Source organism: Bos indicus x Bos taurus, chromosome 1 (assembly GCF_003369695.1).
Source record: "Bos indicus x Bos taurus breed Angus x Brahman F1 hybrid chromosome 1, Bos_hybrid_MaternalHap_v2.0, whole genome shotgun sequence".
NCBI lineage: Eukaryota > Metazoa > Chordata > Mammalia > Artiodactyla > Bovidae > Bos > Bos indicus x Bos taurus.
This window is the reverse complement of record NC_040076.1, coordinates 44,842,513-44,863,477: the sequence shown is the minus strand read 5'-3', so window position 1 is coordinate 44,863,477 and position 20,965 is coordinate 44,842,513. Positions and strand designations below refer to the sequence as shown.

At 40.1% G+C, this 20,965-nt stretch overlaps 1 protein-coding gene across 1 annotated transcript in view; it reads right to left on the bottom strand.

The window, feature by feature from the left end:
- Positions 1-12,265, bottom strand: part of ADGRG7 (adhesion G protein-coupled receptor G7) — a 71,140-nt gene extending 58,875 nt beyond the window's left edge. Inside the window, exon 1 of the mRNA XM_027552069.1 lies at positions 11,925-12,265. Coding sequence (XP_027407870.1) covers positions 11,925-12,039 — 115 coding nt within the window. The 5' untranslated portion in view covers positions 12,040-12,265. The remainder of the gene's footprint in view (positions 1-11,924) is intronic.
- Positions 12,266-20,965: the final 8,700 nt, after the last annotated feature.

The following is a 20,965-nucleotide window of genomic DNA, read 5'->3' as shown; positions in this document are numbered from 1 at the left end:
GGATAACAATTAATCTACGGTGATACAATCAGAACAGTGTTTGCCTAAAGGGTGGGAAGTAGTTGTGGGAAGACTGACTGGCAAGGAACACCTACAGCTACTATAAATAGAAAACACAGCCTAACATAAAACCTCACATTAAAGGCACCTCAATCTCTTTTACCTAATACATCATGTCAGATTCTCAACTAAAAATTACAGGGCATGCTGATAGGCAAAAAATGACTGAGGGGACAAGCCAACCATCAGAACCAGATTTATAGACAGCAGAGATTCTGGAATTATCAGACCAGGAATTAAAGATAATTATTATTAATATACTAAGAGCTTTAATGAAAAAATGGGCAATCTTTAAGAACAAGGAGGTAATATAATCAGATAAATGGAAATTCTAAGCAAGAATCAAAAAGAAATGCTGTAATCAAAAAACACTGACAGAAATGAAGAATTCCTTTGCTGGGTTCATCAGTAGACTGATAAGAATCAGTGCGCTTGAAGAATTCAGTAGAAGCTTCCCAAACTAAAAGGAGGAAAAAAAAAAAAAACTGTGAAAAATAGAATATCTAAGAACTATGGGACAAAAGGTATAACATATATATAATGGGAATAGGAGAAGGAGTGGTGGTGGTTTAGTCGCTAAGTCATCTCTGACTTTGCAATCCCATGGACTGGCCTGCCAGGCTGGTCTGTTCATGGGATTCTCCAGGCAAGAATGCTGGAGTGGGTTGCCATTTCCTTCTCCAGGGAAATCTTCCCAACCCAAGAATTGAACCCAGGTCTCCTGCATTGCAAACAGATTCTTTACTGAGTGAGCTATAAGGGAAGTCCAACAGAAGTAGAGGAAAGAGCAAAAAGAACTGAAAAGACATTTTAAGTTTTGATGGCTGAGACTATTCCAAAATAAATGACAGACACCAAATCACAGAATCAGCAGTCTCAGAGTCAGAGAACACACTAACTCAGATAAAAGTTAAAAATAAAACAAAACCCTATACTTAGGCACCTCCTATTCAAACAGCAAAAAATCAAAGACAAAAAGATCATTTCAGAAGAAGTCAAAAGGGAGAAAAATACCTATAAAGCAACAAGTATAAAAGCTATACTGGAACTCTCCTCAGAAATCATGCAAGCAAAAAACGAGTAGAGTTAAATATTTAGTGCTGAATGAAAACAACAAAATATTCTGCATCCAAATAATTATCCTTTAAAAGTAAAGAAGAAAGACATTCTCAGACAGAAAAATTTAGGGAGTTCATCACCAGAAGACTTACCTTGCAAGAAATGTTAAAGGAAATTTATTCAGAAAGAAGGAAATGATACAGGTCAGAAACTCAGATCTACGTAAGAAGAGAATTAGAGAAGGAATAAATGAAGGTAAAATAAGTCTTCCAGTTTTTTTTTATTCTTAATCGATCTGATAACAGTTTGTTCAAAATAATAATAATAATGATACATGAGATGATTAAAGCTTATGGACAAATGAAATGAATGACAAGAAATGTTATAAAGAAAGAGAATGAGGAATTGGGAAGATCTGCTATAAGGTGGTGGCATTACTCATGGGACTATATATTATTACTAGAAAGTGAATTTAGATTAATTAATTATATATTATATATTATATATATATTAATTAATTATATATTAATTAATATATATTGCAAACTTTAGGATGCTCCTAGGCATTCACCCAAATAAATGTAAACTTGTCCCCACACAAAAAGCAGCACCTGAATGTTTATAACAATGGTATATATAATCACCTAAAACTGGAAGCAAATTAGATGACCTTCATGAATAGATTAAAAAAAAATAACACCTGTGGAATATCCATACAATGGCATATTATTTAGCCATAAAAAGAAATGATCTATGAAGCCCACAAAAGATATGGAGGAATATTAAACATGTTTAGCTAAGTGAAAGGAGCCAGTCTACATACAGTATGATTTCAAATATATCATTCTGGAAAAGCCAAAACTACAGAGACAGTAAAGAAATCAGGGGTTGGGGAAGGGAGGGTAGGATGAATAGGTGAAATGAACTGGATTTTCAGGGCAGTAAACTATTCTGTATGATCCTGTAACAGTGACTATCTGTCATTATGTATTTGTCAAAATCCACACAACACTATAACAGAAGAGTGAACCATAATGTCACCTATATATTAATAATCATGTGTCAACATTGGCTTGTCTATTGAAACAAAAGCAACACATCAGTGTAAGATATTAATAAGGGAAACTATAGAGGGGGTGGGGTGATGAGAGAGAGAGACAGTAAATGGGAATTCTCTGTACTTTCTGCTTAATTTTTCCGTAAACCTAAAACTGCTCTAAAAACCACTACAATATTATAAAGTAATTAGCCTCCAATTAAAATAAATAAATTAAAAATAAAAAATAATAAAAATAAAAATAATTAGTTTTTTTTTTTTTTTTAAAGAGATATGGATTCTGATCTCAAACAGCTTACAATCTAGCAAGAGAAATTTAATTGAAACTGTTATGTGAAAAACTTCTGTGTAACCAAGGAAATGTGAAAATCTTTTTAAATTATAAAATATTTAAAATATGCAAGGTATAGGAAATAACAAGACATCTCTAGCTACCATATCCTGGTTTACAAGAGTAACTTTCTCTCAGATTTGCTTCAGACATTAGGGCTTCCCTGATAGCTTAGTCGGTAAAGAATCCGCCTGCAATGGAGGAGACCCTGGTTTGATTCCTGGGTCGGGAAGATCCCCTAGAGGAGGGATAGACTTCCCACTCCAGTATTCTTGGACTTCCCTGTGCTTCAGCTGGTAAAGAATCCGCCTGCAATGTGGGAGGCCTGGGTTTGATCCTTGGTTGGGAAGATCCCCTGGAAAAGGGAAAGGTTATCCACTCCACTATTCTGGCCCGGAGAATTCCATGGATTGTGTATGAGCAATGAAACTTTATACAAAGAGCTGAAACCCTTTGAGTTCCTTCATATTAATATTTCTTCACCCCCACCTACATATAACACTATTCTGAAATTATCTTCCCTGTCACAGTTTATATTATAAATATATCTAAGATAGTCAGTATGTAGCATTCACATGTAATTTCTTAATTTAAAAAAAACCTAATAACTTTTAATGGTTACAGTTCTATTCTTGTTTTGTCTCTTCATTTTGGAGTAAATTTTGGTCATTTACATTTCTTTAAGAAAACTGCCACTTGACCAAAGTATCCTACCAAAGTAGGATAAGGTTTTCCATGGTATTTGCTTATGAGTTTCCTCACTAGTTTCTGTGTTTTTTCTGAAATCACTGTCTTATTTTAATATATATTTTATTAGGTAATATTTCAGAGTTGAAATATAAAAACAACACTTATCCCCATCCACAAATATACACAAGTAATTTCTACTTATTTTTTCCAATCTTTCTTTTCACAAGGATAAGCAAATATGAATCTATAGTCTTATTTTTTCCCCCGTTTTCTGTAGCTTGCTCTTACACTTAATGAATGTCAAAATCTTTTCATGTGGTTCAGAGAACTTCCACATCTTCCTTTACAGGTGCATTATATTCCATTATCTGATTGTGTCCTAACTTACTTAACCCCTTATCGATGGCACTTTCGTTGTTTTCAGTTGTTGCTTCAAAATTGCATTCTACACATTTTACTTCGCCCGTTGTACAAATCCATTTGTAGAATCAATTTCCAGACATGAAATTACTGAGCCAAAGAGTACACATTCGCATCTTGAAAGTAATTATCATCTCGCCGCAGGAGTGGTACTAATTTGTATTTTCGCCAGCAACACAACCCTATGTGAGGTCTGGGACAAAGTACAATGAAGACCTACCTACCATTTATACAAAAGGAAAAGGAAACCTCTAACGCCGTGATAAAATACCTTCATAAGGACCTGAAAATCCAGGTCTGAATTTAGAAACCGTGGGTTCCTCGGAGCCCTACCTCAGGAGGGCAGTGGCTGGCAGCTGCCCCTTCTTGCCTTCTGTCCGTCCTGCCCCACACTCAGGCAGCCTTGCGCTCACACAGGCGGACACTCCAGGCCACACCGGCAAGCTCTTCTCACACCGCACTGTGAACAGCCTCCCCTCACAGTCAGGGGAGCCGGAGCAGCATGGTTGGCCCCAGAGTGGATGACGAGAAAGGGAGGCACGGTCCCAGACGCGGGGCAGGGCTTCTGAGGGCCCGGAAGCTGACGAGGCGTGCAAGGGTTAGAACTAGTCTTAAGGAATCTCGCCGGAAATATATATATATATATATATTTTTTTTTTTTTTTTAATTTATCTTTCCGGAAAACTAGCTTCTGGTTTTGTTGATCTCAGCTCTTGTTTCTTTGATTTCCATTCTATTAATTTGTCCTTATTTTCATTACTGCGTAACATAGTTTAGAATTTACTCTTTTTTTAACTTCTAAAGTTAGAATGCTTATTATTTCACTGTCTTGATTTTTAATATATACCTAAAGCTATGTCATTCTAACTGTATTTTTATTTTATTGGAATATAATTGCTTTACAATGTTGTTTCTCCTGTAGAACAATGTGAATCAGCTGTATATAGACATACATTACCCTCCATGTTGAGGCTCCCTCCCACCCCTCCCCATCCTATCCCTCTAGGTCACACAGAGCACCAAGCCCAGCTCCGTGTGTTATGCAGCAGCTTCCCACTAGCTATTTTACACGTGGTAGTATATATGTCAATGCTACTCTCTCAATTTGTCCCACCCTCTCCTACATCTTCTGTGTCTTCATCAGTTCAATTCAGCTTAGTTCAGTCACTCAGTTGTGTCCAACTCTTTGTGACCCCGTGGATTACAGCACGCCAGGCCTCTCTGTCCATCACCAACTCCCAGAGTTTACTCAAACTCATGTCCATTGAGTTGGTGATGCCATCCAACCATCTCATCCTCTGTCATCCCCTTCTCCTCCTGCCTTCAATCTTTCCCAGCATCAGAGTCTTTTCCAATGACTTAGCTTTTTGCATCAGGTGGCCAAAATATTGGAGTTTCAACTTCAACATCAGTCCTTCCAATGAACACCCAGGACTGATTTCCTTTAGGATGGACTGGTTGGATCTCCTTGCAGTCCAAGGGACTCTCAAGCGTCTTCTCCAACACCACAGTTCAAAAGCATCAATTCTTCTGTGCTCAGCTTCCTTTATAGTCCAACTCTCACATCCATACATGACCACTGGAAAAACCCTAGCCTTGACTAGATGGATTGTTGTTGACAAAGTAGTGTCTCTGCTTTTTAATATGCTGTCTAGGTTGGTCATAACTTTCCTTCCAAGGAGTAAGCGTTTTTTAATTTGTGTTCTATTGTCTGCCTCTCTATTCTCACCCTGCTGACAGGTTCATCTATACCATCTTTCTAGATTGCTCACATGTTAATTAATATTTAATGTTTGATTCCAACTATATTTTTAGCTGTGCACACAGTTGTTATAGAGAGTGCCTCCACTGAAGTTCTGAGTATTTTGTAATTTTCATTTGATTTCTTCTTTGCATCATTTAAAACAGTTTTTTCAACATTTATTTGAATCTTCTTGGTCAGTTTATACATTACCTTCTAATTGTATTGCATTGTAGTCACAAAACATAATCTATGAAATTGATTCTTTGGTACTCAGTAAGACTTTCTTCTGAAAATAATAAATTAACCTTTTTTTCCTGGCAATTCAAATATGTAAAATCTACTGTCCAGTTTGTTAGATATAGTTTTCAAATTTATGAACCTTTATTCATTTTCTCTACTTCATCTGTCAGTTTCTAACAGGAAAGCATTACTTTCAACCAACCTAATTGTAAATTTATCTGAATAAGCTTGCCTGTTTTGTTTTATATATTATGAATCTGTGTTATTTGATATAGGCACAGGGTTGGGCTTCCCAGGTGGCTTAGCAGTAAAGAATCCACCTGCAATGCAGGAGACATAGGTTGGACCCTGGTCCAGGAAAGTCCCATATACTACCGGGCAACTAAGCCCATATGCCACAATTATTGAGATTGTGCTCTAGAGCCCAAGACCCGTAACTACTGAGTCCAAGTGCTGCGTCTACTGAAACCTGCATGCCCTAGAGCCCGCGCTGCACAAGAAGAGAAGCCACTGCACTGAGAAACCCAGGCACTGCAACTAGAGAAAAGCCCAGCCAGCAATGAAGACCCTACACAGCCAAAAATAAAATAAGGAAAATTATTAAATAAAAAAGAATACTACTTAATAGTGGTATTTTTCTTTTCTCATTTTCTTTTATAACTCCAGTGAGATAATAACATTTCCTTACATTCTTTTAAATTGTGATAAGTAATACTTCCAGAAATTCTAGCCCTATTTTTATACCTTAATGCACATTATGGAAAATTAAATACTGGACATATGTGACACATTTCATGCTGCTTTGAAAAGTAGCAAAAAATACTTATAATTCCAAATGGAAAATATGAATTCAATTTCTTCTCCTAAACTAGACAAAATTAGAATCTATTTTGAAATGTCTAGTTTGATTAAGTGGGGAAATAAAAATATCTTTTATTTATTAGTCAAAGAAATTCCATCAGGAAACTCTAGTGTCTAGCTCAGAGTCTTTAGGGATTTAAAAATCCAGGGATCTGTCATTTGTCCCAGACCAGGAATTTGAAATATTTGGGTGAAGATAAAGTTTATTATTAAATGAGAGGACAATGTTTATGAAAGCTTACTCCACAGTGGGGGAAAAAAATGAAAAAACTTAAATTAATACACAAAAAGTATAGCCTTTAAGGTGAAATTTGTTCAACATTAACTACCTGGTTACATATTCCAATAAACTAGTTAAATGATTGAATAAAAATTTCTCCTATGGTCTGCTGCTGCTGCTAAGTCACTTCAGTCGTGTCCGACTCTGTGCGACCCCATAGACAGCAGCCCACCAGGCTCCCCCGGCCCTGGGATTCTCCAGGCAAGAACTCTGGAGTGGGTTGCCATTTCCTTCTCCAATGCATGAAAGTGAAAAGTGAAAGTGAAGTCGCTCAGTCGTGTCCGACCCTCAGCGACCCCATGGACTGCAGCCTTCCAGGCTCCTCCATCCATGGGATTTTCCAGGCAAGAGTACTGGAGTGGGGTGCCATTGCCTTCTCTGCCCCTATGGTCTAGTGAAGTGTAAATATTGAAAAATAAGAGCAGAGAGATATGGCAGTTCTTAGAACTGTTTCTGTTTCTATTTGAGCTAGTCAGCTGAAATTTATGATTAAACTTACTGCAGCTCCAGCTTGATAAGCTGAGTTTCAATCCAAAGGTCCAAACTAGATCAAGGGCATCTATTCAAGGTACATATCTGGGAGTGGAGAAAACTGCACTAAATTATCTAAAAATACATACATGAAAAATTTGAGTACCTACAGTGTACTAGATATCATCTTTAAATTGTAAATGTATTAACTAATCCTCATAACAGCCCTATAAGATGGGGTTTATATGTTTATTATATTTATAATACAATTAATAGAATGGAGGTACAGAAATGTTGAAACTGGCTCCAGTTTACTTAGTAAAAACCAGGCAGTCTGGCTGCACAACTTTTTTCCCCTACTCATGTAATTTTTCGACAACTATTATGTACACACTCTTAGTCACCATGTTATACAACAGATGTTCTTCAATAATATGTGTAATCAAAAACCCATGGGTGAGGTTAAATTCAGAATTCAAAAATCAAGGAAAAATTCACTAAACCAAAGTTCTGGTCTCTTAATTTAAAAAAGTGACTTGTAAAATGGGATCAGCTTCCCTGATAGCTCAGTTGGTAAAGAATCCGCCTGCAATGCAGGAGACCCTGGTTCAATTCCTGGGTCAGGAAGATCCCCTGGAGACAGGAAAGGCTACCCACTCCAGTATTCTGCCCTAGAGAATTCCATGGACAGTCCATGGGATTGCAAAGAGTCGGACACGACTGAGCCACTTTCACTTTCAATACTGATGTTAAAACAATGCATGCCCATCAGCCAATTACATAAGAAAATTTCTTCCTCAAAAAAGCCCTTCCCTTTCATAGGAATTATTTTCTTGATTTAAAAAGCGATTATATGAGGAAGCAAGAAGGGAGATTGGAAAAGGAGCAGAACAGAAGTGTACAACAGCAAGATTAAAACTAAATGAAAGTATAGCTGCCTAAAACCCAATTTCCTCCGTACTGGACTTTTTTTTTTAACCCCCATATGGAGTCTGTCCTCTACAAACAGTCACCTGAGTTTGATTTATTATCAAGTTTGTCTCTTGAGCAAATACGTACTTGAGTGAAATGAAAGCCAGGGCTTTCCAGGTGGCTCAGTGGTAAAGAATCCACCTGCCAAGCAGGAGACTTGGGTTTGATCCCGGGGCTCGGAAAATCCTCTGGAGAAGGAGATGGCTACCTACTCCAGTATTCTTCCCTAGGAAATTCCATGGACAGAGGAGCCTGGTGGGTTACAGTCCATGTGGTTGCAAAAGAGTTGGACATGACTTAGCAACTAAATAACAACAGCAAAATGAAAGCCAAGTATCTTTAACATGGATATTAAAAAAAAAAACTCCCTCAAAGATACTTGTTAGAATTAAATGAGAGAAGGTATGTGAAGTTTTCAGCATACTACAGTAAAAAAAAATAACTGTAAGTTTTATAATAGTGAAATACATACATTAAAGTTCATTCTATAACCAAGCAACAGCAACTCCTAATTGAAATTTACTTACAGCAGAATTTAAATTTTTTTCTACTTTTTCACACAGAGGCCATTACTTCTTCATGAAAAATAAAAATGAGAGAGACATAATTGCCTAAACATTATATTAAACATAAACCATGGAAATATATTCTGTTTATATTGAAAATAAATTTTGAATGTGATAAAATTAATTTACCCCAAATTGTATGTATATGTTTATTTTTTCTAGGGAAGGCATTCATAGTTTTCATCAGTTTCTCAGAGATATCCAAGACGCTCCCCTTAAAAAAATAAGTTTAATAACAATTCACCTTGGGATTTCCCTGGCGGTCCAGTGGTTAAGAATCCACCTTGCAATGCAGGATACATTGGTTCAATCCCTGGCCGGGGAAGTAAGATCCCACGTGCTGCAGGGTAACTAAGCTCGAACATCACAATGACGATCCAATGCAGCCAAAAATTTAAAATAACAAAAACAACAATTCATCTCTATACCCAGTAAAGGGACAAGAGTGAGAGCATTCGATACTTCCATGAGATGGAATGGGACAGGATAGAAAGCGGCGGCAGAGAAGTGGAAAGGAAAGGAGTGAAGTGGAGGAACCAGAACTTCCTAACTAAGGCCATGTCCAACCATTGTGTACAAGGCAAAACAGTAACAGCAAACAGTACCAGTATTTCAATCTTTGTCTTTAGATGAGAACCCCCTTCTTTTCCACTGCTGCTGCTGCTGCTAAGTCGCTTCAGTCGTGTCCGACTCTGTGTGACCCCATGGACTGAAGCCTACCAGGCTTCTCTGTCCATGGGATTCTCCAGGCAAAAACACTGGAGTGGGTTGCCATTTCCTTCTTTTCCACTAGGTTTACCCAAAACTGAGGGATGTCCCTTACATAAAAAGCCTTCTTAAAAAAAAATCTGCTAGAGCAAGGAAATGTTTGTCTTTTCTGAAGAGCTGGTATGCTTTTATTGTTAAACATGAGTTCTCTGTTATTATGTTACTTGGATCTATGTTACTTATTATGCATTTTTGGCATAGTCCTCAGGAAACACAGGGATATGTTTTGTATTTGTTTTTAGCAACTCATTTGATTTTTATTTACTTTCTATCCTCAGTCTTGTCCTGTTCTTGTAGTGTTTTTGTACTTTGGTCCTTGTTTTACGGCAGATGGTGACTGCAGCCATGAAATTAAAAGACGCTTACTCCTTGGAAGGAAAGTTATGACCAACCTAGAAAGCATATTCAAAAGCAGAGACATTACTTTGCCAACAAAGGTCCGTCTAGTCAAGGCTATAGTTTTTCCAGTAGTCATGTATGGATGTGAGAGTTGGACTGTGAAGAAAGCTGAGCACTGAAGAATTGATGCTTTTGAACCGTGGTGTTGGAAAAGACTCTTAAGAGTCCCTTGGACTGCAAGGAGATCCAACCAGTCCATTCTAAAGGAGATCAGCCCTGGGTGTTCATTGGAAGGACTGATGCTGAGGCTGAAACTCCAATATTTTGTCTACTTCATGGGAAGAGCTGACTCATTGGAAAAGACCCTGATGCTGGGAGGGATTAGGGGCAGGAGGAGAAGGGGACGACAGAGGATGAGATGGTTGGATGGCATCACCAACTCGATGGACATGAGTTTGAGTGAACTCCAAGAGTCGGTGATGGACAGGGAGGCCTAGCGTGCTGCGATTCATGGGGTTGCAAAGAGTCGGACACAACTGAGCGACTGAACTGAACTGAACTGAATTGATTGTAGCTGTGGTCTTTGTAAGTTACCACAAATTTCCCTTTAAAAGTAGATATCTTATAAAGGAAGAAAAGAAGGGAAGGAGGAAGGAAGGGAGGTGGGAGGGAAGGAAGGGAGGCAGTTCTTAAAAGTATATCCTTTAGATAAGGTCTTATAAATTTAGTAGCCTTAATAGGATAAAACCTGCAGTTCATATTTTTTTTAAAACCTCAAATTATTTTACAAACCTTAAATAAAGAAAAACAAATTTTCATCAAGTTTGAATTTTACTGTTTTTGTTCTGATAAATTTTCTCTTGCTTGTTCTTTAAACCCTACCAATACTGTGTTCTCTAAATATGGTCTTTGGGGGAGAAACACCAGATCTATTCTCAGTTATCACTCCATAAGCAGCCAACATTCATGACTCCTTTTGCTCTCAACAGTGGATCTTTGCAGGTATGCCCTGTGTTCCTGCTGGGTCTCTCAGCCTTCTCCCTGAAATCTTCTGTCTTCACCCACCATTTCATTAGAAACTATCTCTCTCTCTCTATCTCTTTTTAAATAAAAGGGAATGCTCAGAACATCCAGCTTTGAATCCCTTTATGGAAAGGGACTAGCATTAGGATTATGGAAACTCTTTGTTATGAGGTTCTAGGGCTTTCCTTTAACATCATTCTTTGCTTAACACTGCTGCCCTTTACCTCCCTTTCTCAGGGTCAGCTCTACCATGTAACAGGTGACTAACAAATATCTATTGACTAAACAGGAAAATTGTTTTCTAAATGACATTAATTTTTAAGTAGCTTTCAATACCTGAAAAGTAGGAACTTTGTGTGAAAAACATGGTCATTTTATTTACAGTCCTAGTGAGAACATTCCTAAACTTTCTTCTTGAAATGAACTTTCATTCTGCATATGTTTAATTATTTGTGTATGTGTGTGTCCAAAACTATTTTTCTTCCTTAAAAGAAAATGAAAGTGAAAACTCACTCAGTCATGTCTGACTCTTTGCAACCCCATGGACTGTAGCCACTAGGCTCTTCTGTCCAGTGAATTCTCTAGGCAATTCTACTGGAGTGGGTAGCTGTTCCCTTCTCCAGGGGATCTTCCCAGGGATTGAACCCAGGTCAGCCACATTGCAGGCAGATTCTTTACCAGCTGAGCTAGCAGGGAAGTTTGTTAAGCTTGGATTTAGCTTAACAAACCTAAACATGTGCTACTAATGATCTTAATTATTACTCTGCAATTCATTTAATCAGGTGTTAAAGGAGCAGGAAGAGGCCAATTCAACTGGTTGCTCATCACCTTGCGCACTTACACACACACACACACATGCACTCACACACTCATGTATATACAACCATATGCTAGCCATAAATTGACCCTTGTCTTTTATATTTCATAAATGATTCTCAGCCTCAGCCTGGACATGGCACTTTCTAGTACTGGTATATCAGGTGGCAGCACAGAGGCTCAACACCTTCTCTTACTCTGAGTTAAAAACAGCAGGACAACATTACCTCTCTGGATCCTGATCACAAGCCTCCAGATGCCCAGTCCCAAAACAACGGCAGTCAGCAGCCCACACACGACGGCCACCAGCACCCTGAGGTTACATGCGTGGCTGGAAGCCATGGGGAATCCAAACCACAAACCAACGTCTGGGTGAAAGACAACTGGCTTCTTTTCTTCTTCAGCCAAGAACTTTAATCAAAAACTCTTCTAGAAAAACCACAATTGCTTCTCTCAGGGTTCTGTCAGTCAGATATCTTCATTAGGATTTCTGATGTTAATCAGGCAGGAAGCAGTTCGAATCACCTAATAAAAGGAACACAGTCTGCTTGCTATTTCCTCATCCTTCACTGAATGGGATCATGCAAAAAATGATTGGTGTTATGAGGAAGAAAGATAGCTCAGGGCAATAAAGGAGAAAGGGAGGGGATAGCTTAACAGAGTCAAAGTGCAAATGTCCTGACAAGCAAAAAGTAGGGAAGAAAAAAAAAAGGAAAAAACAAAAACAGAAAAGTCAGGAAGGCAGTGGACCTGGAGGGTCACCTATAGTTTAGCTTCCTTTTTTTTGTTAGGAGCCTCTAGCAGAGGTAGAGGAGAAGGCGGTGGCACCCCACTCCAATACTCTTGCCTGGAAAATCCCATGGACGGAGGGGCCTTGTGGGCTGCAGTCCATGGGGTCGCTAGGAGTCAGATACGACTGAGCAAATTCACTTTCACTTTTCACTTTCATGCACTGGAGAAGGAAATGGCAGCCCACTCCAGTGTTCTTGCCTGGAGAATTCCAGGGACGGGGGAGCCTGGTGGGCTGCCATCTATGGGGTCGCACAGAGTCGGACACGACTGAAGCGACTTAGCAGCAGCAGCAGCAGAGGTAGAATCACAAACTGGACTCAAGACTGCCAGGAGAAATACCAACAACCTCAGATAGGCAGATGATACCACTCTAATAGCAGAAAGTGAAGAGAAACTAAAGAGCCTATTGATGAAGGTGAAAGAGGAGAGTGAAAAAGCTAGCTTGAAGCTCAACATTCAAAAAATTAAGATCATGGCATCTGGTCCCATCACTTTATGGCAAATCAGTTCAGTTCAGTCGCTCAGTCGTGTCTGACTCTTTGCAACCCCATGGATTGCAGCACACCAGGCTTCCCTATCACCAACACCCAGAGCTTACTCAAACTCATGTCCATTGAGTCAGTGATGCCATCCAACCATCTCATCCTCTGTCATCCCCTTTTCTTCCCACCTCCAATCTTTCTGAGCATCAGGGTCTTTTCCAATGAGTCAGCTCTTCGCATCAGATGGCCAAAGTATTGGAGTCTTAGCTTCAACATCAATCCTCCCAATGAATATTCAGGACTGATTTCCTTTAGGATGGACTGGTTGGATCTCCTTGCAGTACAAGGGTCTCTCAAAAGTCTTCTCTGACACCACAGTTCAAAAGCATCAATTCTTTGGCACTCAGCTTTCTTTATAGTCCAACTCTCATATCCATACATGACTAATGAAAAAACCATAGCCTTGACTAGATGAATTTTTGTTGGCAAAGTAACGTCTCTGCTTTTTAATATGCTGTTATGTTGGTCATAACTTTTCTTGCAAGGAGTAAGCATCTTTTAATTTCATGGCTGCAGTCACCATCTGCAGTGATTTCAGAGCCCAGAAATAAAATCTGTCACTGTTTCCATTGTTTCCCCATCTATTTCCCATGAAGTGATGGGACCAGATGCCATGATCTTAGTTTACTGAACGTTGAGTTTTAAGCCAACTTTTTCACTCTCCTCTTTCACTTTCATCAAGAGGCTCTTTAGTTCTTCGCTTTCTGCCGTAAGTGTGGTGTCATCTGCATATCTGAGGTTATTGATGTTTCTCCCAGCAATCTTGATTCCAGCTTGTGCTTCATCCAGTCCAGCATTTTTCATGATGCACTCTGCATTTAAGTTAAATAAAAGCAGGGTGACAAAATACAGCCTTGATGTACTTTCCCGATTTGGAACCAGTCTGTTGCTCCATGTCCAGGTCTGACTTGCCTCTCGACCTGCATAAAGATTTCTCAGGAGGAAGGTGATGGCAAATAGAAGGGGGAAAAGTGGAAACAGTAACAGATTTTATTTTCTTGGGCTCCAAAATCACTGCAGATGGTGACTGCAGCCATGAAATTAAAAGATGCTTGCTCCTTGGAAGGAAAGCTATAACAAACCTAGAAAGTGCATTAAAAAGCAGAGATACCATTTGCCAACAAAGGTCCATATAGTAAAAGCTACTGGTTTTTCCAGCAGTCATGTACAGATGTGAGAGTTTTTCCATAAGGAAGGCTGAGTGCCGGAGAATTGATGATTTTGAATTGTGGTGCTGGAGAAGACTTTTGAGAGTCCCTTGGACTGCAAGGAGATCAAATCAGTAAATCCTAAAGGAAATTAACCCTGAATATTCATTGGAAAGACTGTTGCTGAAGCTAAAACTCCAATACCTTGGCCACCTGATGTGAAGAACAGACTCATTGGAAAAGACCCTGATTTGGGGAAGGATTGAAGGCAAAGGAGAAGGGGGTGGCAGAGAATGAGATGGTTAGATAACATCATCAACTCAATGGACATCAATTTCAGCAAGCTCTGGAAGATAGTGGAAGAGAGAGGAGCCTGATGTGCTGCAATCCATAGTGTCAAAAACAGTCAGACACGACTTAGAGACGGAACAATAACAAAAGCAAAGGCAGAGCCACAGGTTCTCCAGGCTGCCTAGAGATCAAACAGTGATGCCAACACATGATTCCAGTACTTGTGCTTCTTTAAGGAGCCCACGCTTTTGACAGTGACAGTTGGTGAGTGGGCATTATTGGCCCAGTGTGAATTTTGAAAAGCATGGAAGCCCAGCCTTATAACCCATCTGCTATGGACTGAATTGTATTCCTCTAAAAATTCATATACTGAAGTCCCAAACTCCAGTACCTCAGAACGTGACCATAATTGGAGATAGGGTCATTAGAGCAGTGATCAAGTCAAAGTGAGGTCACCAGAGTATCCCTAATCCAATCTGATTGGTGTCCTTATAGGAAGAGGAAATTTGGACACAAGTATGCTTTGAGGGCAGAGAAGGCAATGGCACCCCACTCCAGTACTCTTGCCTGGAAAATCCCATGGATGGAGGAGCCTGGTAGGCTGCAGTCCATGGGGTCGCTAAGAGTTGGACACGACTGAGCGACTTCACTTTCACTTTTCACTTTTCATGCATTGGTGAAGGAAATGGCAACCCACTCCAGTGTTCTTGCCTGGAGAATCCCAGGGACGGGGGAGCCTGGTGGGCTGCCCTCTATGGGGTCACACAGAGACAGACACGACTGAAGTGACTTAGCAATAGCAATAGCAATGCTTTGAGGGAAGAAGATAAAAAGGGGGGAAATGGCCATCTACAAGCCAAAGAAAGAGGATGGGGACAGAACCTCCTTTCCCAGCCCTCAGAAGGAACCAATGCTGCTAATGCCTTTAATTTGATCTTTTAGTCTCCAGAACTACAAAGCAAATTATTTCTATTGTTTAAGCCACAGCAGCTCGAGCGAACGAATCCACCATCTGAGTCACGGTCAGCTGGTGTCTCTGCTGCTGTTACTCTGACCCTCTCCTGCCCATGGACCCATCTTCCCTACCCTTCTCCGTCCTCAACTGAAAGAATGAATGAATGCATATCCACCTCTTCAATTATAGTGGATTGCAATTAGAGTTCTGTTCCTGGTAGAGTAGGAGAGGGTTTACAGAAGAGGACACATTTAAGCTGACTTTTCAACCCGCAAACAACTATGTGTTTTCCCTATTCTCTACAACACTCACTTAATCAAACTAAAGCTTGGATGGGCAAACCTATGGCTGATTCATGTTGATGTTTGGTAGAAACCAACATGATGTTGTTGTTCAGTGCCCAGTCATGTCCAACTCTGGGACCCCACGGACTGCAGCATGCAAGTCCTCCCTGTCCCTCACCATCTCCAGAAGTTTGCCCAAGTTCATGTCCATTGCATCGGTGATGCCATCCAGCCATCTCGTCCTCTGATACCCTCTTCTCCTTCTGCCCTCAATCTTTCCCAGAATCAGGGATTTTTCCAATGAGGTGGCTGTTTGGATCAGGTGACCAAAATACTGGCACTTCAGCTTCAGCATCAGTTCTTCCAATGAGTATTCAGGGTTGATTGCCCTTAATATTGACTGATTTGATCTCCCAGCTGTCCAGGTACTCTCAGGAGTCTTCTCCAGCACCACTGTTCAAAGGCATCAATTCTCTGGCTTTCTGCCTTCTTTACAGTCCAGCTCTCACAACCATACATGACCACAGTCTTGACTATATAAACATTTGTAAGCAGAGTAATGTTTCTACTTTTCAACACACTGTCTAGGTTTGTCATAGCTTTCCTGCCAAGAAGCAATCACCTTCTGATTTCATGACTGCAGTCACTACCTGCAATGACTTTACAGCCCAAGAAAAGGAAATCTGTCACTACTTCCACATTTCCCTCTTCTATTTGCCATGAACTAATGGGGCTGGATGCCATGATCTTAGTTTTTTTTAATATTTAGTTTAAAGCTGTCTCTTTCACTCTCCTCCTTCACCCTCATCAAGAGGTTCTTTGGTTCCTCTTTGCTTTCTGCCATTAGAGTGGTATCACCTGCATATCTGAGGTTATTGATGTTTCTCCTGCCTATCTTGATTCCAGCTTGTAACATCCAGCCCTGCATTTTTCATGATGTGCTCAGCAGATAGGCTAAATAAACAGGGTGACAGCAGACAGCTCTGTCGTTCTCCTTTCTCAATCCTGAACCAATCAGTTGTTCCACACAGGGTTCTAACTATTGCTTCTTATGTTTATTGTGTTCTAACCAACATCTATTTCTGCTTTATTGACTATGCCAAAGCCTTTGACTGTGTGGATCACAATAAACTGTGGAAAATTCTGAAAGAGATGGGAATACCAGACCACCTGACCTGCCTCTTGAGAAACCTATATGCAGGTCAGGAAGCAGCAGTTAGAACTGGACATGGAACAACAGACTGGTTCCAAATAGGAAAAGAAGGACGTCAAGGCTGTACATTGTCACCCTGCTTATTTAACTTGTATGCAGAGTACATCATGAAAACGCTAGGCTGGAAGAAGCACAAACTGGAATCAAGATTGCCGGGAGAAATATCAATAACCTCAGATATACAGATGACACCACCCTTATGGCAGAAAGTGAAGAGGAACTAAAAAGCCTTATTTAACTTGTATGCAGAGTACATCATGAGAAACGCTGGACTGGAAGAAACACAAGCTGGAATCAAGATTGCCGGGAGAAATATCAATAACCTCAGATATGCTGATGATACCACCCTTATGGCAGAAAGTGAAGAGGAACTCAAAAGCCTCTTGATGAAAGTGAAAGTGGAGAGTGAAAAAGGGCTTAAAGCTCAACATTCAGAAAACGAAGATCATGGCATCGGGTCCCATCACTTCATGGGAAATGGATGGGGAAACAGTGGAAACAGTGTCAGACTTTATTTTTCTGGGCTCCAAAATCACTGCAGATGGTGACTACAGCCATGAAGTTAAGAGACGCTTACTCCTTGGAAGGAAAGTTATGACCAACCTAGATAGCATTTTCAAAAGCAGAGACATTACTTTGCCAACAAGGGTTCGTCTAGTCAAGGCTATGGTTTTTCCTGTGGTCATGTATGGATGTGAGAGTTGGACTGTGAAGAAGGCTGAGCGCCAAAGAATTGATGCTTTTGAACTGTGGTGTTGGAGAAAACTCTTGAGAGTCCCTTGGACTGCAAGGAGATCCAACCAATCCATTCTGAAGGAGATCAGCCCTGGGATTTCTTTGGAAGGAATGATGCTAAAACTGAAACTCCAGTACTTTGGCCACCTCATGCGAAGAGTTGACTCATTGGAAAAGACTCTGATGCTGGGAGGGATTGGGGGCAAGAGGAGAAGGGGATGACAGAGGATGAGATGGCTGGATGGCATCACTGATGCGATGGACGTGAGTCTCAGTGAACTCCGGGAGTTGGTGATGGACAGGGAGGCCTGGCGTGCTGCGATTCATGGGGTCACAAAAAGTCGGACACGACTGAGCAACTGATCTGATCTGATTATAATAATAAATATATCTATTATTTCTTCAATAATAAAGGGAATAATTTTCAATAAATAAGAAACATAAGAAAAAGAATACCAAGCATGGTGCTATGCACTTTACATAGTTTATCTAATTTATAAATATGTACCACAATCCCATGGAAAGGATACTTTTGCCCATTGCATGAATGAAGAAATGAGACTTGGGCAGGTACTACTCTGAATAGGAGCTCTGTGGTTAAGGACATGGGTGACATTAGGTTACGCAAAGGTAACAGCTTTCTTCAATTATAGATTTCTCAGAGCCTATCATATGCTTGTCTGGAACCCCATGGACTATAGCACACCAGGCCTCCCTGTCTATCACCAACTCCCAGAGTCCACTCAAACCCATGTCCATCAAGTCAGTGATGCCATCCAACCATCTCATCCTCTGATGTCCCCTTCGACTCCTGCCCTCAATCTTTCCCAGCATCAGGGTCTTTCCCAATGAGTCAGCTCTTCACATCAGGTGGCCCAAGTATTGGAGTTTCAGTTTCAACATCAGTCCTACCAATGAACACCCAGGACTGATCTCCTTTAGGATGGATTGGTTGGACCTTCTTGCAGTCCAAGGGACTCTCAAGAGTCTTCTCCAACACCACTGTTAAAAAGCATCAATTCTTCAGTGCTCAGTTTCTTTACATTCAAACTCTCACATCCATAAATGACCACTGGAAAAAACATAGCCTTGATTAGATGAACCTTTGTTGGCAAAGTAATATCTCTGCTTTTTAATATGCTGTCTAGGTTGGTCATAACTTTCCTTCCAAGGAGTAAGTGTCTTTTAATTTCATGGCTGCAATCACCATCTACAGTGATTTTGGAGCCCAGAAAAATAAAGTCAGCCACTGTTTCCAGTGTTTCCCCATCTATTTGCTATGAAGTGATGGGACTGGATGCCATGATCTTAGTTTTCTGAATGTTGACCTATTAAGCCAACTTTTTCACTCTCTTCTTCCACTTTCATCAAGAGGCTCTTTAGTTCTTCTTCACTTTCTGCCATAAGGGTGGTGTCATCTGCATATCTGAGGTTATTGATATTTCTCCCGGAAATCTTGATTCCAGCTTGTGCTTCTTCCAGCCCAGCATTTCTCATGATGTACTCTGCATACAAGTTCAATAAGCAGGGTGACAATACACAGCCTTGACGTCCTCGTTTTCCTATTTGGAACCAGATAGGTTTTCTGTTGTTCCATGTCCAGTTCTAACTGTTGCTTCCTGACCTGCACACAGATTTCTCAAGAGGCAAGTCAGGTGGTCTGGTATTCCCATCTCTTTCAGAATTTTCCACAGCTTATTGTGATCCACAGTCAAAGGCTTTGGCATAGTCAATAAAGCAGAAATAGATGTTTTTCTGGCACTCTCTTGTTTTTTTCGATGATCCAGCAGATGTTGGCAATTTGATCTCTGGTTCCTCTGCCTTTTCTAAAACCAGCTCAAACATCTGGAAGTTCACAGTTCACGTATTGCTGAAGCCTGACTTGGAGAATTTTGAGCATTACTTTACTAGCGTGTGAGATGAGTGCAATTGTGTGGTAGTCTGAGCATTCTTTGGTATTGCCTTTCTTTGGGATTGGAATGAAAACTGACCTTTTCCCGTCCTGTGGCCACTGCTCAGTTTTCCAATTTGCTGGCATATTGAGTGCCACACTTTGACAGCATCATCTTTCGGGACTTGAAATAGCTCAACTGGAATTCCATCACCTCCACTAGCTTTATTCGTAGTGATGCTTTCTAAGGCCCACTTGACTTCACATTCCAAGATGTCTGGCTCTAGGTGAGTGATCACACCATTGTGATTATCTGGGTCGTGAAGATCTTTTTTGTACAGTTCTTCTGTGTATTCTTGCCACCTCTTCTTAATATCTTCTCCTTCTGTTAAGTCCATACCATTTCTATTCTTTATTGAGCCCATCTTTGCATGAAATGTTCCCTTGGTATCTCTAATTTTCTTGAAGAGATCTCTAGTCTTTCCTATTCTATTATTTTCCTCTATTTCTTTACACTGACCACTGAGGAAGGCTTTCTTATCTCTCCTTGCTATTCTTTGTAATTCTGCATTCAGATGCTTATATCTTTCCTTTTCTCCTTTGCTTTTTGCTTCTTTCTTTTCTCAGCTATTTGTAAGGCCTCCTCAGACAACCATTTTGCTTTTTTGCATTTCTTTTCCATGGGGATGGTCTTGATCCCTGTCTCCTGTACAATGTCATGAACCTCCATCCATATTCATCAGCCACTCTATCAGATCTAGTTCCTTAAATCTATTTCTCACTTCCACTGTATAATCATAAGGGATTAGATTTAGGTCATACCTGAATGGTCTAGTGGTTTTCCCCACTTTCTTCAATTTAAGTCTGAATTTTGCAATAACGAGTTAATGATCTGAGCCAGTCAGTTCCATGTTGTTTTTGCTCACCATATAGAGCTTCTCTATATAATTAGTCTGATTTCTGTATTGACCATCTGGTGACATCCATGTATAGAGTCATCTCTTAGGTTGTTGGAAGAGGGTGTTTGCTATGACCAGTGCATTCTCTTGGCAAAACTCTGTTAGCCTTGCCCTGCTTCATATGCTCACATACCTTGTAAATTATCATGTTCGTCAGATTATTTGACCACAGAATCCTCTTCCTGAGAAGAACCTTTCAGAGGTAGCATTCTTAGGAGTGTGCTTTGGAAGCACTGCCCTGCATTAACATCAGCAGAATGTTCTTAGTTGAGCAGTGTGACTGTAGGCACTGGTCATGTATATGGAATGCCACGTGTTAAAGGCATTCATCTTGTGTCCATTCCAGCTATTTTGAAGGGGTTGTACTTTGGTGGTTGAAAACCAATTTTGGTGGTGCTCATTTTCTTTTCCATACCTGACAGAAGTGCTGGAATCCTGGGATCTTACAATAACCATAG